General features: G+C 38.9%; 4 protein-coding genes and 1 long non-coding RNA gene across 5 annotated transcripts; 4 read left to right on the forward strand and 1 right to left on the reverse strand.

Annotated features, from left to right (window-relative positions):
• Positions 1-2,425: 2,425 nt before the first annotated feature.
• On the forward strand, positions 2,426-3,431 carry LOC115588954 (uncharacterized). The gene is made up of 4 exons (XR_003985424.1): positions 2,426-2,480; positions 2,611-2,684; positions 2,819-2,887; positions 3,017-3,431. It is a non-coding gene; the product is annotated as an uncharacterized LOC115588954 (long non-coding RNA).
• Positions 3,432-6,540: 3,109 nt separating this feature from the next.
• On the reverse strand, positions 6,541-7,569 carry LOC115588948 (endo-beta-1,4-glucanase D-like). Its single transcript, XM_030429620.1, has 4 exons — positions 7,517-7,569; positions 7,301-7,374; positions 7,105-7,179; positions 6,541-6,975 (listed from the first exon to the last, which is right to left on the reverse strand). The coding sequence occupies exons 2-4, from the start codon at positions 7,355-7,357 to the stop codon at positions 6,829-6,831; spliced, it is 279 nt and encodes a 92-aa protein (XP_030285480.1). The 5' UTR covers positions 7,358-7,374; positions 7,517-7,569; the 3' UTR covers positions 6,541-6,828.
• Positions 7,570-12,013: 4,444 nt separating this feature from the next.
• Positions 12,014-13,607, forward strand: LOC115589704 (rho GTPase-activating protein gacII-like). The gene is made up of 3 exons (XM_030430795.1): positions 12,014-12,282; positions 12,396-12,449; positions 12,549-13,607. Exons 1-3 carry the CDS (start codon positions 12,232-12,234, stop codon positions 12,726-12,728), a joined length of 285 nt encoding a protein of 94 aa, XP_030286655.1. The 5' UTR covers positions 12,014-12,231; the 3' UTR covers positions 12,729-13,607.
• A 1,637-nt stretch (positions 13,608-15,244) lies between these two features.
• Positions 15,245-17,528, forward strand: LOC115589920 (vegetative cell wall protein gp1-like). The gene is made up of 7 exons (XM_030431091.1): positions 15,245-15,347; positions 15,432-15,713; positions 15,909-15,965; positions 16,432-16,581; positions 16,716-16,751; positions 16,846-16,884; positions 17,046-17,528. The coding sequence occupies exons 1-7, from the start codon at positions 15,288-15,290 to the stop codon at positions 17,331-17,333; spliced, it is 912 nt and encodes a 303-aa protein (XP_030286951.1). The 5' UTR covers positions 15,245-15,287; the 3' UTR covers positions 17,334-17,528.
• Positions 17,529-19,099: 1,571 nt separating this feature from the next.
• scpp7 (secretory calcium-binding phosphoprotein 7) lies at positions 19,100-21,238 on the forward strand. Its single transcript, XM_030428333.1, has 9 exons — positions 19,100-19,161; positions 19,284-19,349; positions 19,637-19,681; positions 19,915-19,962; positions 20,041-20,082; positions 20,217-20,276; positions 20,368-20,508; positions 20,820-20,893; positions 21,009-21,238. Exons 2-8 carry the CDS (start codon positions 19,296-19,298, stop codon positions 20,859-20,861), a joined length of 432 nt encoding a protein of 143 aa, XP_030284193.1. The 5' UTR covers positions 19,100-19,161; positions 19,284-19,295; the 3' UTR covers positions 20,862-20,893; positions 21,009-21,238.
• Positions 21,239-22,127: the final 889 nt, after the last annotated feature.

Consider the following 22,127-nt stretch of genomic DNA (forward strand, 5'->3'; position numbering starts at 1 on the left):
CGCATCTTTAGAGTAGAGAGAGGAAGAGAGAGAGAGGCCAGATGTCACCCCTGCAACAAGTCACACTCCAATATTTGTAATGTAAAATGCAAAGCTGACCGAGGCAACACAACACAACAATATCCAGTGGAAACAATTACATTGGTCAAAACACATGAAGCCAGAACGGACAGTTTGTAGATCCAGTTTGTCCAGCCATTTCCAGGTCTTTGTACTCTTTGGAAGAAATTCCTGTGTTATGCCTGATTTAGCATCTTGTAACTTGTTTTCAACTGATATCACATTGTTGTTATTAAAGAGAGAGTAAAGTACCAAGTGGGTACGGATCGCTATTCCATGTACTGGCATCGCTACCATATCAGTTCAAATGTAAACCACAGCCAATCTTCACAAAGTTAGATTCTCTCAACTGGTTGGAGCCTTTGCCACTGAACACAAAAGCCAGATGTTGGGTGGGTGGTTGTTAGTGGGTTTCATGTCCAGTGTGAAAGTAGTATTATGGATCTCTAAACACACCTTCATCTGGTTCATACTGGTCGACCATCATTCATTGTTATTGCATTTATTCACAGTTGCATTCTCCCCTTTTTTCTGTATGTACCTATAGTTAGAAGTTTGTGTCCCAGAATGCTCAGCAGTGTAGTTTTAATAGTAAGACGGTAAAAGGTTAATGACCAACATAATTGGGGAATGCACATGTGTTGGATTAACCAACAAAGCTGTCCACCACTCATTTCGGGTGTTAAATAAGGATGAGCCGGCAACCTCACACAAAAACCACACTAGCACAATGTCATCACAGACAACAAGTTGGCATAAATAAACACCTACTGTTGACTTCAGAGCTGAATGCTACAAAGATGACTCACTTTGTTCTGACACGTCCCAGGGATTGCATTATGGGATCTGGGGAATTTGGAGGACAAGTTGACGCCTTGAGCTCTTTGTAATGTGTCCTCTGGCACTGCCATCTGGAAATGCCATTACTATTAGGCCGGAGATAATCTCGCTTTTGAACCACGCGTTCACCTAGACAACTGGCTGCATAGTGAAGGTAGTTGTTCACATACTTGCCTATATACTCTACGCATGTTACTGGAGGAACCACTAGATACTTTAACTTGTTGTCCCTGCTGCTGCTGCTGCTGCTGTGCTTATTGACTCCTGATCCTGTCACATCGCCATATTGCACAAGCCTAGCGTTCATTTCTGAGGACGAGTACAACTGATGCTCCAAATAGACGCAGGATACGCAAGCCAGCCCTCGCGCATCCTGTGCATCTGCGTTGCTTAAAGCAGATATATCTTTAGCTAAGGTTATGTACTTGGTCTGCAATGGTGTTTGGCTAAATGGTGCCCATCAAGTGGCATCCGCGCTCATCTGTGTATTTCTGTAATCAGTGACACAGTGGTTATCCCTGTTTCCTCACAGCAAGAAGAAGGTCCTGTCTTTGAATCCCATGATCACAATATATACATTAGGTTGATACTCCAGTCAGTGCCCTTTTCCAAGGCACTGGCTAAGATCCGGAGTTGGTCCCTGTGTTTTTACGCTCCCCACTGCCCCCTCAGGACGGAAGAGCATCGTGTTGTGTTATCTTTTTAATGAATGTTTTAAAAACTGTGAATTATTTATACATAAACTTTAAAGGATGCAGGCACAAAAAATAATCAGAAAAAAAATCAGCTCACATATAAATAGACTGTTTTATAGCTTTATTAATATCGTGAATAAACAATGAACTTTTTTTCCCCCATGACCTTGAACTGCATTACAGTACTTGGTAATAGTTTACCCTGACTGTCACTAATTCTTTGTTTATTTTGATGGTGTCATTTTTCATCTTAAAATTGGGGTCCTGGCAGCTCTATACTTTGATAATAAATATAAACATAAACATGTATAGAGCATTGGGACATGAGGATTTTTCTGTTAACATTTAACTGAAAACTCAATCTTCCTCTAATGTTAAGCAAAGTGTTTTTGTTGTCTAAACTTACCCACTGATTGGTCTGGAATAAATCATATACCCTGGTGTGGCCATCCTGCACTCTGTATGCAATCCACCCCAGCCCCCTCCTCGTGACTCCACTGCGGTACATGTTAACCGATCAAAGAAACTTTGTCTCTGAACATAATCCAGACAAAGATTGCATTGTTCAGCGTACTGTAATTATGAAGACAGTTAAGTACTATACAAATAATTTCTAGGTGATGGAGCTATCCCTGAGATGAGATATTAAATGTATTGCACATATTGACCAAGTGTGTATTTGATCCTTACCTGACCAGCCTATTTCCTCACGTTAAAATGTGTAGGTGGAAGATTTCCTAATAATTGCAATTTTCCGAACAATGCAATATGCAGATGAGATGACATCAGATCCTGTAACTGTATATAAGAAACGCTCAACATTCAGAGCAACACAACAACAACCTCCTCGGCCAGGCAGTTTGCTGAAGTTCTGAAGTCTTGAAGGTAATTATATGAGCCTTTTGTTACTGTATTTGAGGTTGGTGTCAGTTTGAGGTTTGTGGAAGGGTGATTTGGCTGATATATTGGAAAAACTCTTCATCTGATCAAATCTTTATCATTTTCTTTTCCACAGGTCTGATCACTGTAACCATGCTGAAGGTAGCACTTGTTCTTGGATGCCTCCTGAGCCTTGCTCTGGCTCATCCTGTAAGTGAAACATTCTCACACTCAACATTAACACCAGTCTTCTTATATGTTGATCCCTTTACTATTATTGCGATAGTATAATATATAGTATAATGTGGGCAATATCAAATGTGTGATTTGTGGATTTTCTACAGATGGAGGGAGCACACAAACGAGTTGCTCGGTCAGGCTCTGACTCTGGCTCTGACTCTAACTCTGGCGAGGTGAGTGATTTCTCTGTTCTCTAGAATTCAACATTCAACACACCTGAGTGTTAGCTACTGTAAGATTGCTGAAAAACTCATCTTTGACAATTCATCTTTCTGATTTTCTTGAACTGTACCACCACCCAGACTACAACTACAGCTGCAACAACTACAGCTGCAGCTGCAACAACTACAACTGCAGCAGCTGCAACTCTAAGTGCACAACAGCAACAGATACTCCAGCTTCTTCGACTCCTTGGGCTGTTGTGAACTACTGAAGCAACTGCAACATCTACCACTGCATCAGCCCCTACTACCACTACAATAAAATAAAACTCTAAAATGTATCCAGTGAATGACAACCACTTTTTAATGATGTCTGTTGTTAACATCAGCTTTGTTTCAGTGTCATTTCACTTGCTTCTTTCTCTTTCCAGATTTCAACGATGTTGTTTTAACCAGTGTTCTATTACTCATCGTTCTAGTTCACATTAACATGTCGATTAAAATCACTGTATTCTCTGCTCTATCTACTTAATAAACTTCATCAATGCAAAACATGCAACATGTGTGTTTTTTCTTCGAATTCTTATGTTTGTTAATAATTGATGAAGCTGTGTATATAGCATACATACTGTGTAGTGGTTCTTTTTACATTTATTCCTGATTTCTATCCATTCCTAGTCAATAGATTGAGGAAACCAAAGATGTTGTAGTTTTAAAGAAACCACAAAGTGAAAGGTGGTTGAGGTTGTTCCACAAAAATATGATCTGAATTGGGGTGAACTGTTCCTTTAAAGCTCAGGAGAAATCTTTGGGTAAATCTGTTTGTTTAAGATCAAAATTTATGTCAGATCTATTTTTAGCTTATTATTTTTGCACAGTATTTTCAATAGCTCTTCTCCCAATTAAATGAAGTTTATGTTGTTTGTTGTTGTTTTTATTTGGTGGGGGGTAGCTTCCTTTGATTGTGCAATAAATAATACATGTGCAATATATTTTATATAGTATCTATGTTTACACTTTATTCATCTTTATGTTAATACTTGCTGCTGTTTTTTATCCTGTACTATTCCGAGGCATCTGCAGCGACATTTGCTCCGATCTGCACTGTAAGGTGTGATTTGAATGACAAATAAAAAAAGTCTAAGTCTAAGTTTAATAGCTAAAACAGTGGCAGTCATAGCTGTTGCTGCGGTAGTAGATCATTGCATCCGCCCAAGGCTGCTTACTGATAACGGATGGATCGTTTGATTTTACGAAATTTATATAACTGTGTTTTTTTTTATCCCCACTCCATGTTCATTTTACACCCACCTTGGGGCAAGTTGTGCCAAAGGACTACTATTTTTGATTGGTCATTTTTCTGTAACCATAAGAATTACAGGTAACACTTTACAATAAGATTCCCTTAATTAACATTATTTAATGCATTATTAAGCATTAATTAACGGTTTAATAATATGTAAATAACCATTAAAACGTTAATTAAGGGACCCTTATTGTAAAGTGTTACCGAATTACATAACTTGCTTTATTTTCCATGGCTACACAACATCCTGAGGTGTATATAGTAGATATTATTTAATACACTTTCATTTGGCAGTAAAGTCATCTAATGTAATAAGTGGCTCATTTTGTTCAGTTCTGCCCTACATTATTAAATACCTCATAATAAATGCATTATAGTCCATCTTGACTTAACTTATTGTATGCTTATGTTTCTCATACATATGGATTTAAAGAAAAACAAACATATTTGTTCCATGTTTTGCACTGATGAAGTTTATTAAGCAGCATACATAACGATTAGTAATAAAACATGGAAGCAGTTGGAATGAAACTGGCGCCAAACAAAGCTGATGTTAACAATCGTCATTCACTTATTGGCTAGAGGTTGAATTCAGATTGCATTTCGTGGCACTAGTGGAAACTGGTGCAGTGGTGGTTGCAGCAGCAATGCTCGGGTAGTTTATTGTTGTGAGAGGAGCTGAAGAAGTAACTGGATCAACTGTGCTGTGGTCAGTGGTGCAGATGTGGTGGTTGTTGGTGCAGCAGTTGTTGTTGTTGCAGCTGTTGTTGTAGTTGTAGTCTGGATGGTGGTAAAAAATTATTTGTCAAAGAGGAGTTTCTAAGGATTTTTACAGTAGTTGACATTCAGGTGTGGTAAATGTTGAATTCTAGAGGACAGAGAAAGCACTCACCTCATTGGTTTCAGAGCCAGAGTCAGAACCAGACTCTGACCGAGCAACTCATTTGTTTGCTGCTTTCATCTGTAGAAAATCCACAAATCACACATTTGATATTACCCACATTATACTTTTATAATAACAGTAAAGGGATCAACATATAAGAAGACTGGTGTTGATGGTGAGTATGAGAATGTTTCATTTACAGGATGAGCCAGACCAAGGCTCAGGAGGCATCCAAGAACAAGAGCTACCTTCAGCATGGTTACAGTGATCAGACCTGTTGAAAAGAAAATAATAAAGACTTGAGCAGATGAACACTTCTTCCAAAATATCAATTAAATCTGTATTCCATCAACCTCACATAAAAAAATAAACAACAGATTCATATAATTACCTTCAAGCAAACTTCAGCAGGCTGTCGCGCAGATGGTCAAGGAGGTTGTCGTGTTGCTCTGAATGTTGAGCGTTTCTTATACAGTTACAAGAGCAGCTGTAATATCATCACCATGTTCATTGTTGGGAAATTGTATTTATTAGGAAATCCTGCACCTCTACATTTTAATGTCAAATAGTTAACAGTTGAGGTAAGGATCAGAGACACACCTGGTCATTGTAGTGGGTGCAATATATTTCATTTCCTCTCATGGATCACAACCCTATCTAGGATTTATTTGTATATTACTTAATTGTCCTCATAATGACAGTGTGCTGAAGAAATTCATCACTGTCTGGATTATGTTTCTTTGAGGGGATAAAATGCACCTTGGAGTCACAATGAGGGGGCCCTGGTGGATTGCGTACAAAGTGCAGGACTGTACCACCAGGGTGCAGGGTTCCTGACCAGACCAGTCTGTGGGTGGTAGGGCTGGCTATTGTTAAGAACCTCACGATTCGATTCGATTTCGATTCGATTTCGATTCTTTATGTCGCAATTCGATTCAATATTGATTTGATTCAAAATTGATTTAAATGCTTCGATATCGATTCAGTAATAAGTAGCAAGAAACAAATAATTCATTAGAGTACCTGTTGATAATTTTCAAATTCAAAAAAGTAATCTTAAATTATAAATCTTTACTCTAGGAAGTTCTAGTTTGAATTGAAATGTAAACAAAGGCCCACAATGTGTTTAGTTATAAAATAGTGCAACCATAGTTAAGCTGAGAAAGTTCCATTGTTTCTAGGACTGCATGGTTCATTTTTGTCTGACATAAACATAGACATAACCGTGGTCCTTCCGCACTCCGGCTAGACGCGAGGGGGGTAAAACGTTGACACTGAACCCCCCTCTCTCCAGGGTGAGATCAGCTGTGCTGGGAGTTTAAAGTTTAAAGTTAAAGTCACCCCGAATTTCCACTGGATAAGTGTCAGCTGCGTTACGGCTCCGATCCGGTTTTGCTCCGCCTTTTTTTTCTACACAGCTTCATTAATTATTATGATCATACATACAGATTCTAAGAAAAACACATTTGTTCCATGTTTTGCATTGATGAAGTTTATTAAGCAGATAGAGCAGAGAATACAGTGATTTTGATCGACATGTTAATGTGAACTATAACAATGAGTAATAGAACACTGATTAAAACAACATCGCTGAAATATGGAAAGCGAAAGAAGTAAGTGAAATGACACTGACACAAAGCTGATGTTAACAACAGACGTCATTAAAAAGTGGTTGTCATTCACTGGATGCATTTTAGATTTTTATTTCATGGTAGTTGTCGTAGAGGCTGATGTAGATGTAGCAGGTGCTTCAGTCGTAGTTCATTACTGCCCAAGGAGTTGAAGAATGAGCTGGAGTATCAGTTGCTGTTGACTTAGAGTTGTAGTTGCTACAGTTGTAGTTGTTGCACCTGCAGCTGTAGTTGTAGTTGTTGCAGCTGCAGTTGTAGTTGTTGCAGCTGTAGTTGTAGTCTGGGTGGTGATACAGTTCAAAAAAATCAGAAAGATGAATTGTCAAAGATGAGTTTTTCAACAAACGTACAGTAGCTAACACTCAGGTGTGTTGAATGTTGAATTCTAGAGGACAGAGAAAACACTCACCTCGCCAGAGTCCGAGCCAGAGTCAGAGTTAGAGCTAGAGTCTGACCGAGCAACTCGTTTGTGTGCTCCCTCCATCTGCAGAAAATTCACAAATCACACATTTGATATTGCCCACATTATAATTTTACATAACAGTAAAGTGATCAACATATAAGAAGACTGAGGTTGATATTGAGTATGAGAATGTTTTGCTTACAGGGTGAGCCAGAGCAAGGCTCAGGAGGCATCCAAGAACAAGTGCTACCTTCAGCATGGTTACAGTGATCAGACCTGTGGAAAAGAAAATGATAAAGACTTGATCAGATGAAGAGTTTTTCCAAAATATCAACCAAATCACCCCTCCACAAACCTCACACTGACACCAACCTCAAATACTGTAAAAAAAAAAAAAAAAAAAGACTCATATAATTACCTTCAAGACTTCAGAACTTAAGCAAACTGCTTGGTGAAGGAGGTTGTTGTAGTGTTGCTCTGAATGTTGAGCGTTTCTTATATACAGTTACAGGATCTGATGTCATCTCATCAGCATATTGCATTGTTGGGAAAATTGCAATTATTAGGAAATCTTCTACCTCCACATTTTAACGTGAGGAAATAAGCCGGCCTGGTAACACACCTGAACATTAGATAGGCGCAGTATATTTAATAATTCCTCTCAGTGATAAAACCCTATTTGTATATTACCTAATTGCCTTCATAATTACAGTGTACTGAACAATGCAATTGCTGTGTGGATTATGTTCAAAGACAACTTCTCTTTGAGTGGATACCGTGGAGGTGTCTCAAGGATGTGGTTGGAGTGGATTGCGTACAAAGAACAGGACTGTAGCACCAGTCTTACGTAAGTTTAGTAAAGAAAAACACCTTTGTTGGTTTTGAAAATGCTGAGTTTGAAATGAAATGCTTGAAGTAGTCACTTATACATTTCATTCCATACAAGAACTTTTTACAAGCTGCAAGTCTGCTATGTCCATATCACACCGGGAAGCCCCACAAAGCACGACCCACTATATTTAAGCCCCTTCTGATCCATTGCACCACAGTGTATGCATATGTTTCTCCGACTTGTTCAAGTATGTCTTTTTTGTTTCAACTAGATATTCAGTTCATCTTAAAACATTAGAAAATGAAGAATTGCAGGAAAGGAGATGCATTTGAAAGGTTTTTTATTGTGTTCATTTATATAAAATAGTAGAGTTTGATCAGATCACGGATTTGCAGATTGTAGTTTCCTGATGAGCTTGATGATCTGGCACAGCAGAGTACGTTGGGCCAGTCAGTTGTTGTTGTGTTTGTAAAGTGGTGATTCTGTAAGGAAAAGAAAAGAAGGACATTTAAGAACCTGTTTCTAATATACTTATTTCTCTGCTTTTTATGCATTCTATTATTATTGTAAAATTCATCTAATGAACAGATAACTGTGAATTACATCACTGCATCCAAGTTAAATGCAGACGCCCTCACTTGAGTTCTCAACCAACCCGAAATTGGTTAGTTAACCCTCTAAAAGTTAGCCAGACATTTTAGAAAATATTTGTGAAAGTAAAGTGTGTCTGTCTTCAACTACAAGAGCAGCCTCTTCTACATTTCTGCATCAAAAAAACAAAAACAAAAAAATTAAACATGTCACATGAAAATATCTTTAAATGACCACTGCTGCAGATGCTGCATGCGCAAAGATTCTCATCTTGGCCATATATGTAGTGTTGTAAAATGTTGAATCATTTTTCTGAATATGTTTCTTCCTGTTGCTGCACACAAACACTTTCTTGAAGCCAGTCACAGCTGACACGAGGGCACCTCATACGTGTTGCAATGTAACAAAGTCATTACAAAACAGACAAACCAACAAGTATCCACACATTTCTTTATAATAAATCATCTAGACAGCTTTAATGCCATTAAATACCCAGTATTTCAGAGAGAGACGGTGGTTCAAGCTTTCTACTTGATGTGTAATTGATGAATAAATGAAGTGTCTTTGATATATAGTACAGATAATGTACTTTTTACTAGTATCATCTGAGTAAAATGTGTTAAAACATGTACACGAGATGAAGGAAAATCCTCATTTGGTAGGTGACCAAAGTTCATTATTTAAATTTTAGAAAAAAAAGCTCTCTAGATAGTTCTTGTACTCTTCTACTCGTGATTAAAAACATTGAACTGAAGCTCAGTTATATCTGGAATGATAAATGGGGAAAGCCAGGGAAATACAAACTTGATTGATTGCCGTATGTATATATACATGTGCAAAAAGCCCAAGAAGTATATCCAGACTCTCAGGGTGTAAATCTGTTTAAACTGCTCTTGGTTGCTGGTCATCACACAGCCATCTATGTGTCTCTCTGTGTGATATTTTCCTTAATACTCACTTTACATAAGCATTTATCTTCTCATACATATTTACAGCCGAGACAATAAATGGTCAACGTTGTCAGTTTAAGGAGTTTATTCAGCAGATGCATCAGAGAATACAGTGATTCTGATCCACACGTGTAATTGAATCTGAGAGATGAGGCAGTAGCAGTATTAATGACAATCTGACATGAGACAAAGCGGATTTAAAAAATACATGTCATTCAGTACCGGCTGTCATGATCGATGGTTGAATTTCAAATTTTATTTTGCAGCTGTAAACCACTGTACTGGTGGTGGGAGTTGCAGTCGTAGCAGTTGTAGCTGCAGTAGTGGTAGTTATGGCTGCGGTAGTAGTGGTTGTAGCTGCTGCGGCATCCAAGCACCAGTGCTACCTTCAGCATGGTTACAGTGATCAGACCTGTTGAAAAGAAAATAATAAAGACTTGATCAGGTGAACAGTTTTCATCCTTCCACCAACCTCACATGGAAAATTGCGATTTGTATAATTACCTTCAGGTCGGCTTCAGCAGACGGTCTCGTAGATGGTCGAGGAGATTGTTGTCACGCTGCTCTGAATGTTGAGCTTTTCTTATATACAGTTACAGTAGGGGATGTTATCTTATCAGCATCCAGCATTGTTGGGACATTGCAGTTACATATATTGGGAAATCTTCCACCTCAACAATTTAATAGTGATAACGATAACAGATGCCCCGCAAACGTGATGCAAATACACACACTGCTGCAGATACAACAAAACAAAAACACAACCAAATATACAAACAAACTGCAAATACAGCATCTACAGTGCATCATGAACTTGTGTTTTGTCTGTTTGCATGTTTTTCTTAAGTTGCAGTGCATTGAGTTCTAAGTTTTCATATGAAAAATATCTTATGATCATTTCTTTATCATTTTAATGATTTGCTCATCTGATTGCAGTCACTCAAGAAAATATGGTCAACAACAAATTCCTCTTTAAATATGTAACAAATCTCTATGTGGATTTTTCTCTGTCTGCTGGAGCAGCTGCATATGCAACACTTGCCAGCAGAAACTGCCACAGTCCTGTCAAGGCTCTAGTCGGGTTGAGCGACAGATCTTACTTACTTTATAGCATTTTAAACAGCCCTTTCTCACCAGGAGCGCTGCCGCCCTCAGGGGGTGTTCAGAGAACATTGGAGGGTTGGAAGCGACATATTTTAAAGAGAGTTTGTTTAAGGCCAGTTTACATTAATGTTCAACGATGAGACAAGTTGAAACTTGCCAAAAGAATGTGGTCTGCAAGTGAGCAATAGATGTTACCCCCGAAAAAATCTAATATTTTCCATACTTAAAGTAACAATATGTAGCTGTTTTACCTTTAACAGACAGCTTAAAAATCATTTTGATTGCAAAGTGTTTTGTAACAGGGTGAATGTTGTCTCTGTCTCAGCTCTCACTTGTTTCTGCGCTACGTAACTTCAGTGAGAGTTGAGGATCACAGCGTCACATACATGTTAACTTCAACATACACATTTTCAACACTTATGACGCAAAACGCTAATTCCTACATAATCTTTCTTTAATTTGTCTTTAGCATTTCCACAATAATTCATGTTCTAGTTTGGATTGTGCGATTGGTGGCTGTGTGTCCTGACTGTAAAGACAAAACAATTCCTAGTTTTACAATCATGTGTGAGGCCTCGTGTGACTCCTGCATTACTTCACATGTTGTGTGTCAGTGAACCACACATCATAAATCTGCCGCCAGGCTGATCTTTTTATAAGCTGCTGTGTTGATCAGGCAAACATCTCCGTTTTACGATGTTTTACGAAAGTGTCTCTTCCCTTGTCAGAGGAATTTTTTAAATTTAGCTGTATAATGACAAGTCCTGATCATACTGAGACCAAACAGACAACGAGGATGAGATCAGCCTTCAGATTCACTTACAGACTTTGATATAAGGCACTGTTTGAAGCAGTACATAAAGTGCCACAAATTAATCTTTTAAATCTGAAAGTCAGAGATAAAATCCTTGGATGGCACTTGCAACAGGTCGTAATGACTGCTATAGCAGAAATAAAAGGTCCACCATCAGTAAACAAGATGATTACAGTCTTTGGGAAGGATTGAGCAAGTATTGTTTTGCAGGTGGCGATACCGCTCTAGGGAAGAGATATTTCTGTTTCGTAAGTACAGAGAGCTTCAACAGCATCAATCTTCCCATAATCTGACCTCAGATATTCTAAATTCTTTCCTAAATGTAGCTGTTATAGCAGGTTGGTGTTCTGTATTTTTATCAGAATTCAAAATAAGTCTTGTTTTCGTGGAACAAAAGGAAGTGCGTTTGGGCGTGTGTGTGTGTGTGTGTGTGAGTGTGTGAGTGATCAGCAGTACAAATTGGGCTTAGTGGTGAATTCAGCTCAGCCTGTTTTCAGCAAATACCTTAAGTCGGTCAGGCTTATAAACAGGATGCAGCTCTTCAGAAACACAGTCTAGTTGGGCAATGAAATTCTGCTCACGCCTATGTTTTGGTTTTGTCTCAGGAGGCTGCCATGACACCTACCACATCTGACACGAAGTAACACACCTTTAAAGTGCGAGAGCAATGTGGGCACGTCGATGCCGTTTAGAAGCTAATGGAGTCGCTGGAGGGACCAGCTTGAGGGTAGCGAACAAAGGCTTAATATTTTATTCATTAGAAAGCTGTTTACAGTTATTCTCTCCTGTGGCATGCAGGCAGCTCTGACTATCAAGGGACCTGAAACAGTTTGAGGTGCAAGATGAAGTTTTTTCTTCTGCTGATTGTCTGCCTGATCAGTTCTCCTCTGGTTGTAAGTACAAAATAATGAGACTATTTCATGCAATTTATAAATGATTTGTGGCTAATATGAAAGACAAACCAGTAGATTATTTAATGTTTTTGTTTTGTTTTTGTTTTTTTCAGAATTGTGACTCTAGCAGTGACTCCAGTGACAGCAGTGACTCTAGCAGCAATGAGGTAAGATTTGAATGAATCCTATCATTTATGACCTTAAATTCTAGCAAAACAACTCTGATTTTTAAAAACAATTCACTGCGTTTGTTTTCTTTGATGCAGAGCGGCAATAGTCAACCAGTGCAGCCCCAGCCACTTCCCGCCTTGCCTGACTGGCTGTTGACCTTGCTTTCACTTCCTACTGCCCCACCACCGACTACAACCCAGACCACGACTACAACTACAACCACAACTACAACTCCCATCCCAACGACCACCGAGGTCCGCGGAGACAATGGATAAACTGTGCTGCTCTGAGAGCAGATTTAATGACTTTACTTCCATTCTTTTGCAACATACAGGATATATTGCACGTGGGGTTTTTTTTGCATTTAAATATGTTGGTAGTATTCTATCCGTTTGAACCAGATTTTAATGACCTATGTATTATTATCGGCACATTTTTCACCTTTCAGTATTGGTAGAGCAACTTTTCCACATTCACATGTATTTTATTTGTTGACTCATACGTTCACGTTTATCACTTTTTATCTAATTTTCTTTTTTTATGTCAAAAACCTGACGATTGTATGGTGATTTATTGTGTTTTGGAACGTGTGCAGTTGAGATAGGTACTTCGTAAGGTTGTCATTATGGGTTTTGCCCGAGGTCGGTCTCGGGACAGCGCTGGAGACACCTGTGGGAGGATGCTGACGACACGCCGCCGTAATATCCACTCAGTGGGTACACACATCACCATGCCTGGATCAACACAGCTTAAGAAAGGGAGTGCTGAGCCTTTAATACCTGACTCTTCGCTTCATCAGTGAAGTCTGTCACACTGTACTTTTACCATGACTCAGCCTCTTGACTAATATTCCCATTCATTACACTGCACTGGCGAGTGTTTGCTGCTTTTATTCACAGAAACGTTGACAAAAAAATGTGTAACAATCTAAGAAAATATACACCTGTTTCTTGATGTATTGCTGGATTTTGTTATGTCTATTATGTTTGGAACAAAAAAGTCGGGTTTCACACAGCTACTTGTTATGAATGTAATCTGTTTCCCCCAAGTTTGTTGAAATGTCAAATGAATTATGTAAAACAACCTACAGAGGCTGGTGAAAGTCAATACTGTTGAATCGTGTACTGAATGATGACTTTTGCATATTTCTTAAATATGTTTATTTCACAGAGGTTTTGAAAAATAAAATTGAATTTGAAGCCAGACACGTTGTGGAGACGTTGCAACATCTTCTGATGATTTCATTATTTTTTGACATATTCCTATATGCACCCAAAACAGCTCAAACATGGCTCAATAGTCACGTGTTGAGCATGTTGCTGTAAAAAAAATCGCATGAGAAGAAATGATGACCTTGATATTGGTGTTGATATTGGTGTTGTGTGGATGTTAGATTCCATTTCAATTACAATAGCAATCCAACAAGTCTATTTTGGGTTTATGTGCCAAGGCAACCAACTTCCCCTCAGCACTCGTGATGTTTGCCAATGAAGCAAATTATATCTGTCGTCTCCCCCATTTAAACTCATTGTTGCTTCAGTAGGTGGTTTTGCTCAAACAACAGTGATGTTTTATAAACTAATGAGAGACGTGTGAGCGTGTGCAGCAGTATTCACATTAAGTAATTAGTGACTCACATTTCTGTCAGTCGCCTGAGACATAATAGTCAGGTGGATTTTACCATCACAGCTATGAATAAGAGTCGGTGCGTGTATCTGTCTATTACCATTGACCATGTATCATACTGGTAAACTGTCCGGGGTGTCACCTCGCCTCACAGTGCATGCTGGGACTGGCTCCAGAAACACCTGGAAAATTGCTCAAACAGTATCAGTGAAAATTAAAATATTATATTAGGAAAATTAATGTATTCGACCCCCCCCCCCCCCCAAAAAGAAAGAAGAAGAAGAAAGTAATGAATAAATGAGTGAAAACAGTTAAAAACCTATCCTGGTGTCTTCCAGCCACAACACTGACACCTCCAGCTGCAAAGGATGAACTTAAGATCCTTATCTGATTCTTTTTTTTTTTTTTTTTTTGCCCCTAGCTTTATTCCGCCCCCTTGTGCACATGTGTGTACTTGCAGTCAGCGTTTGAGTTTGGAATTTCCTAATTGAAATTCACAGCTATGGACCTTAAAGCGTTCCCGCTGTACGATGCCAAAAGTTTATTAAAAACTTGTCTGACCAACAAAATGTCACCTTGGTGCAAAAAGCAAACACAATTAAGATATTCTTTGCCAGTGATATTTAACATCCATTAAGATTCCTTGATTACCTTGTGTGTTGCATTCATTTATTAACCCTTTATGTAATTTTTTTGCTGCAATTTGATGCTTAACAAAGCATCTGAAACATTATACCTACTTTCCTTACTCATCTTTTTCTCTGTTTTGTTGCACATTTTGCATATCTGCTTTCACCATAATTACAACGTGAGACACTGGCCACATCAGCCGCACCCACAGGCACTCTGAGTATCAGGAAAACCACAAGTCCCGGGTTCTTACCTGTTTGTTTATTCATTTCTGTAGACATTACACCATTCTAATTGAAGGTAAACATGCAGTTCAGGGATTTCAGCACATTTTCTTTGGTTTCGTCTTATTGTTTCATTCAGACAAGAAAATTGGGTAGAACGTGTCTGTTTTTCCCCCCCCGTCATGTCTGTCATGTCTGTTCTGTCATTGGTTGTTTGGCTCTCTGAGCAGCGCATAAGTCATTGCTCCTTTACTGTGTTTCATTGAATCTACTCTCAGGGGTCTAAGTGGACATTCCTCCCATCCTGTGGGAGACAATTTCAAAATCATATTGATTTCTTTCCTCCTTTTAAGAATGCCATTTTTAAACATCATCCTACTGTCATGTTTTACCATTATAGTGTCTGCAGTACCAGTAAGTAGACTCGTTTATTGACAATATTGAACACTTGAAGCACTGTCTTCATGCTTCAAAAGATGTTTTTCTTTTATATTTCAGGCTCGTCCCAGTGTCCTCCCTCTTTCACAAGGAGGAGCTACCCAAGCCACAAACCAGGAACCTGAAGCTCTGATGCCGGCTCCACTGTCCCCTATGGTGGAGCAACCACAGCCTGGGGTCCCCCAACAGCCAAGTCCTCAGGGTGGCCCCCAGTTTCTGCCTCCCACACAATACTACTTCTGGTCTCCACTAGGGAGCAGTCCAATGATGATCCCTCTGCAGCCCAGCGTCCTTGGATCACAGCCTGCTAACCTGCCGACTCTCCCACAGCAGCCTCAGCAGGTAGGAGATGAAGAGAAATAGCATCTGGGGGAAAAATTACACCAAACAAAATGAGATATAAAGCTTTTAAAGCTATTTTATGCATCTTTTTATCTATCTATTACCCACAGCAATAACATAAATCCCAAAGATACACTTCTGTTAATCGGAACGATTTAACTAATTCTGAGTTTGTTTTTGTTGCCGTATTTTCAGTTTTTCCCTCCTTATCCATACTTTCCTGTTTTCTCATCGCCCTATGGGAATCAAATGGTAAGACGTTATTTTTTTTTTTTTTAAATACACTGTATGTTTTCTAAGACTTATCTTTTCCATACACCAAATAACGTGCAGCACGTGCTGTGCTATGGGTGGTTGATGCAAGAATAATTTACAGCTTGAAAGATTTTGCCTGGGGTTTTTTTTAAACATATTTCATTGCATGTTTCTTCCTACTGTATAGGATAACTGGAAGAGGCCATAACAGACAGTGTTGTGGAAATTAAGTTGTCAGTAATTCTGCCTCAGTCTGTCACATAATTTACGACTTTGGGATCGAAACTTAGATACTGTTTTGCCTTCAGCATGTTCTCCTGCCACAAGTGGTACTGTTACTGTCTCACAGTACTGTCTGATGTCTGGTGTTTCAAGTAGGAAAGGGTTGAAATTGCCATTGTTTCTTTTCTCAGAGCAGTAGGTTGTAGAAAAATACAAAAAAATTTAATTTCTCTCTCCACAGGCTACCCCATATGGATACCCGATGATTTTTGCATCACCGCTTCAGCAAAATCCAGCAAATCAACCTCTGAACAGCATAGTGTCACCCGCAGTAACCCCTTCAGGAGCTGCTCCTTTAGGAACTGCACCTCAGCCAATTCAGCAACAACAGGTGTCTCTACCTTTATACACTTAAAGAGCTCATATAATAAAAAAACAATAATATATAGATATATATATTCTACTTTAAAATAAAGAAAGTCAATGTTGCAATATCCTCAAACTACCTCTTTTTTTCATCCACAGAATCCCCAAATTGTATACATGTTCCAGCAACCCATGGTAAATGCAAAGTAAACTCTGCAAACTTATGCTCAGCCTGGTTTCAGAATTGTCTTTCTGATTATGTTTTTTTGGACATTTGCCGTTTGACTAGAATGCAGCACTTGGCAGTCTCAGTTCAGAAGAACTCCAGGTAACACAAAGCCAAGATTATTATCTGTCTCTCAGCCTGTTCAAACAGTCTACATGATGAACCCAGTGATCCTGAGTTTGATTTATGATCCAATTGTCTCCCCCCCCCCCCCCCCCCCGCCCTCGCCTCTTACAGTATCTTTCCTCTCTTATTTGTTTCAGATGGCTGCTAAACTGGGACAACTGGGCGTGTACATGTCCAGTGTGCTCACAAACCCGTCTGCTGGAGCCGTTCAGCCTGTGAACCAGGCCGCTGGGATTGCATACCAAGACCAGCAAGGCATAGTCCCGACCTCACCAGCTGGAATCCAACAGACTCAAGGGCCGGCCAGCGCTGGCTCACCATCGAACACTAACCCTGTAGGTTTGAAGAGCCCAACGCAGCAGGCGGCCACAGTCCAAACACCTGCTGAACCCAAACTCAAATCCACACAGGGAGACCTGGTCTGAGAGCGCAGCCAGCAGAAGAGACAACTCATCATATACTGAACAAAACTAAACACCTTACTGATAAAGGTCCGAAGAATAACAATGAATCAATGACGTTTCTTTGACATTGTCTTTTAATCCTAACACATGACTAACTTTATTGTCATTATTGTTTTTTTAAATAAATTATATCAAATAAAAATGTAAAACAAACCACATTTAAATTGTAAGTTGTCTCCTATTTTGATATGATGTGTTTTCATGCTTAGTTTAAAAACATTATTCTATTGCAACCAGCATTAACAGTTTTTTGCACTGACAACAGCTTTGAAGAAAACACTGATTTAATCACCTTTTACGTTGACATGATGGACATGCCACACATCTGTCAGACACAGTAACAGTTATTTGGGGTCGTGTTTCTGTCCTCCTGATCACTAAAATTCCAATATTCACTCTTCTTTTAGCTCCATGTTTGGTCTCCACCAACTCCTGATGGAAATGTCTGGCTTTTTACTGACAAAATGATTAAACATGTTCACAAGTTACTTGGTGTTCGACAGATGTCGTACAGTGCATTTAGAGCTTCTAAATAATACCTATCATAATTAGAAAAAATATATAAAATTAAGCATCTGTAAATGTAAGTTTCCCAGTTAGAATATATAAATCTGAATTAGTAAAGATTAGTAAAATGTTTATTAAGTGGTGACATACAACTTACGTATGAATACCACAATATACATTGATAAGCTAGGATATATACCTAATTAAATAAATGAGCATAACAGTAATAATAATGTGGCTAAGTTATAGTTATATATCAGTTATATAATTTGGTTTATTTACTAGATCAAGTTCACACAGTGGGACAAAACTGCTATAATCTCAAGGCACATGCCAAGAAAAAACACTTTGTCCTTAATTAGTCTTTACATTTTAATTGTGCTTCATAAAGTTGGAGTACTCATAATTCTGCATGTGTTAACCCTGCAGTAGCTTCTCCACTTCAAGAATGGCACATTCCCTCAATTTGAAGCCCTTTAATGGGAAAGTGTTCTGTTGTTTTTTTCTCCCCCGTAACACCATAACGGGAGAGCTTGTCAGTCATCAGGCTGAGACCTTTCTTCTTCACAGTTAATGGTTTTTGGCCCGAGTTCAGCACTTAACAGTCCCCACAGGCTCACATAAAAGTGACTGTTTGGGGTTCGTATGTGTCACCAATTTGCTATTCCATTAAAGCCATTCAATCGATCTGTATTCAACAAAAGGTGAATGAGGTTGAGTTGATGAGAGAAAGTCTGATCAGGCGTCGAACATTTTGTGTTTGTCATGAAGGAATGCAGAAATGGTGTAACTGTAGCCCATGTAGTCTGATCATAATCAGCTATGATACAGAATATTATCTGTATTCTATAGCAGGTGCACCAGAGGTCTGTGAAAAGATGTGATAAAATGACCATCTAAATAAAAAAAAAAAATAATGAAAAAAAATAAATATATATAGTGGTTTTAAAGTCTTCATTATCAAATTTGACTCCTATTCATGTTTTTGTTGGAGGCAGTGTTAAAGATGTTGCAAGGGAGCACCTGATAAAACACATCCACGAAGGGTTCGATTGTGATTAATGTGCATTTCAAGCCAAAAATGTGTAACGAGAGTTCTCACGGGGATGTAGCTGCCAATTTTGAAATCATAAAAATAAAAATCCTTGGCACATCACCAATACCTGTCACACGTCTGCTGGTCCTTTGTTCTGTCAGCTAATAAATAGGAGTAAGTCTCTCTCCAGCACTCACACTCCTCCTCGACAATCTGCCAGAGCTTGTGTGCTTCCAGAAGGGAAAGGTAGGCAACTAGTGTCATATCATAGTGTTGAAGAATTGTTTAAATAATGATCTATTCAAATGCTGTTTTGAGTAATACATTGAATATTGTCAAGTCTGATAACTCAAAAAATCTCTTTGCAGGCTTTATTCAAGATGAAATCCATCCTGATTGTTGCCTGCCTCCTTGGGATGGCAGTCTGCGCCCCTGTGAGGAACATAGGCTACTTCTCTTATTTCTATACCATATCAATACATATTTAAGCACTGCGTGCTGTAAATATTTGACAAAATAATTCTTACCTCCGGGACCATATAGCTGTTTTGAAGTTCTCAGTCATATCACATAATCTTTATCTGCAGATGCTCAATAGTCCAGGAACTGTAGAGGTTCAAACTTCCACTTTTCAGTCCACTTTAGAACCTTCTGGTGCATTTAAAATGTTGTAGGATGAATTTCAGATCATCGATTCTATGATATTGTCTCTTCTCTACAGAAACAGAGGTACATGGAGTTTGACATCCGTCACGCTCCGGCTGAGGTACAGTAAGACACCGGTCAGGGTGTGTAGTATGACTTAGGCCCACACTCAGAAACCACAGTAAAAGACACATTTTCACTCTGAAGAAGCTCTGCACGCAGGTCTGCTATTATGACTCCACCACTGGTGATAATGTCTCTATTACTGAGCCTGCTGATGGCACATTTATTTGTAGCTTGTTGCTTTTTCTCTACACTCATCTAAAGTTTAAATGATGGATCTGATCTTCGCAGGCAGCCCAGGCTATTCCCGCTGGAGCAGCACTGGGAACTCTGGATGTTGTAAGAGCTTATTGATTTTGTTTTCCCCCATTTTAAATGAGTCTTTTATATGATAATCATGACTATTTTCATTTCCAGCTGCTCCCAGTTGATGACCAGAAACAGCTTCTTGCAGGACCTGTAAGTGACACAATATTGAAGAATTTAAGATGTAATGTAAGCCTGCACCACCCTTTAGAGACCACGAGAAGAGCTACATGATACATGAAGTACCGCAGTTTTTAAGTGCATGTGTGTGATTTTCTCCTCCACAGGTCCGTGGCTTCATCAAGCAGGAGGTCCTCGAGCCAAACGGGATGGACACCAAGGACGTGGTAAGTGCCTGCAGATTCTCCTTTCTCTGACACAAGTTGTGTGAGATGTTATTGAACTCATGATCTTTTTTCACTTTCTCCCCTGATCCAGTACATCCCCTTTGGATTTGACCAGCCAGCTGTCGCCCCTGTTGCACCTGCTGCTGCTGCCCCTGCTGCCCCTGCTGCTCCCGCCGCCGCAGCTCCAGCTGTTCCAGCTGCTCCGGCTGCCCCAGCTGCTCCTGCTGCCCCTGTAAAAATGACTATATTTTGAGCCATTTAAGTTTGTTGAAGAATGTGTCGCTGTCCGCTGTCAACCATATCAATGGTTTGATTGCTTTTAATGTACAGTAAAAGCTTCAAATGGAAGCGTAATGTAGGAAAGGGAATTGCATTGAAGTAGTGGCGAGGGCAATAAGTTCATTCTAATAAATGAGTATTATGTCAGGAGCATTGTCTTCCAACTATTTCTGCTGAAGTGTTGAGAAACATCGACTCATCAGCTGGCATGTGAGAGACAGTCCTCACTCCTGATTGGCTCATCTGAAGCCTCTGTCATTTCAGGCTGCCAAACCCAGCGGCGATGACGATGATGACGATGACTAAACAATCAGACTCAGCAGGACAGCACAGAACAGGTAAACTTGCACACACAGAGTCTACCGTATTACTGACATACTTCCAACTTTTAGGTTAAACAAAATTGAGTTTTAATTTGTATTTCAGATGTGATTGCTCCACATTTCATTTCAGGCAACCGATGCAATGAGACCAGAAGCTGGTGACAGATGACTAGCCAGCACTTCTGTTGAAACCTGAAAAATATGGTGCTACGGCCTTGAAAGGAAACCAGAGCCATAGATGGATTTTAAGCGATAGGTGGTTCTCTGTAGATGGTGCTTTGCTTTTCTATGAAAGAAATTGGTAAAAAAAAAATTAAAAATGTTATGTTTTGAATTAAAGAATGATGCAATGCAGTGAAATATTAGTGTGTTTTGAATCATTTAACTTTTGTTGTCTGAGTCATTTTGCTACAACTATCCTTCATGATAAATAAAAATGACCCTGAGAGATTTCTCAGGGCAGAATATTAGAAACACTGCAGAATAATGATGGAATTAATATAGTCTAGTCCTACACCAACACTTTTTTTTGCATCAGAAACATCCAATTTAATTAACTTCTCTATGACGGTGTCAAAAAACATTAAAAGTATCATAAAAGTAGACTTTATGTCAACAAAGATTTATTGGACTGCAGTCAATTTAAAAGGCGTGTCTAATTAAGTGACCACTGAGTGTGTATTGAATAATATCCCATAAAAACATACCTATACCTCAACCACCTTTAAAATCCTTGCGTATCTGATTGTAGTACCAGGAAATTTAATCATGACTCTCATTCGGCATGTTTTGATGAGATTATTATAAAAACTGCTTTTGGACTTTTTAACAATAACATCTGAAGATTATTGAAGCAAACACGTGAAGGAGGTGTTAGTCTACTTTCTTATTGTTTAAATGGATAATATGTCGGCATAAAATACATGTGAGTTTCAAATTCATCTGTGTTTCACCCTTAGTTAGCTGGATTACACTGTGAAGTTGATCTGCTTTGCCCTTTGAGGCATCATCATATGCTTTAACTGGCAAAACTGGCAGGTTTTCTGCCTCAGTGTATCATTATGAAGTAACTGTTGACTGCATAATATATATAACCTGTGAAAAGGAAGGCCAAGTGGTTATCCTGTCCTATTATTGACTAAATGATTGAATACATTCATGTTTTGTGCTGTGAAGTTGTTATTTGCTGCTCTGAACAAAACAGAAAGTATCCAGTTGTCTTTACAGCAGAAAAATTGTAAAATAATGT

This window comes from Sparus aurata, chromosome 1 (assembly GCF_900880675.1).
Source record: "Sparus aurata chromosome 1, fSpaAur1.1, whole genome shotgun sequence".
Lineage (NCBI taxonomy): Eukaryota > Metazoa > Chordata > Actinopteri > Spariformes > Sparidae > Sparus > Sparus aurata.

Bases quoted from the DNA above. Each gene is read 5' to 3' on its own strand.
- scpp7 (XM_030428333.1), top strand. From the start codon at position 19,296: ATGAAATCCATCCTGATTGTTGCCTGCCTCCTTGGGATGGCAGTCTGC. The intron at 19,350-19,636 runs GTGAGGAACATA...TCTTCTCTACAG, and splicing joins GGATGGCAGTCTGCGCCCCT to AAACAGAGGTACATGGAGTT. The intron at 19,963-20,040 runs GTAAGAGCTTAT...TTTCATTTCCAG, and splicing joins CACTGGGAACTCTGGATGTT to CTGCTCCCAGTTGATGACCA.
- LOC115588948 (XM_030429620.1), bottom strand. From the start codon at position 7,357: ATGCTGAAGGTAGCACTTGTTCTTGGATGCCTCCTGAGCCTTGCTCTG. The intron at 7,180-7,300 runs GTAAGCAAAACA...AATTTTCTGCAG, and splicing joins GCCTTGCTCTGGCTCACCCT to ATGGAGGGAGCACACAAACG. The intron at 6,976-7,104 runs GTGAGTGTTTTC...ATCACCACCCAG, and splicing joins CTGGCTCGGACTCTGGCGAG to ACTACAACTACAGCTGCAAC.
- LOC115589704 (XM_030430795.1), top strand. From the start codon at position 12,232: ATGAAGTTTTTTCTTCTGCTGATTGTCTGCCTGATCAGTTCTCCTCTG. The intron at 12,283-12,395 runs GTAAGTACAAAA...TGTTTTTTTCAG, and splicing joins TGATCAGTTCTCCTCTGGTT to AATTGTGACTCTAGCAGTGA. The intron at 12,450-12,548 runs GTAAGATTTGAA...TCTTTGATGCAG, and splicing joins GTGACTCTAGCAGCAATGAG to AGCGGCAATAGTCAACCAGT.
- LOC115589920 (XM_030431091.1), top strand. From the start codon at position 15,288: ATGCCATTTTTAAACATCATCCTACTGTCATGTTTTACCATTATAGTG. The intron at 15,348-15,431 runs GTAAGTAGACTC...TTTATATTTCAG, and splicing joins TTATAGTGTCTGCAGTACCA to GCTCGTCCCAGTGTCCTCCC. The intron at 15,714-15,908 runs GTAGGAGATGAA...CCGTATTTTCAG, and splicing joins TCCCACAGCAGCCTCAGCAG to TTTTTCCCTCCTTATCCATA.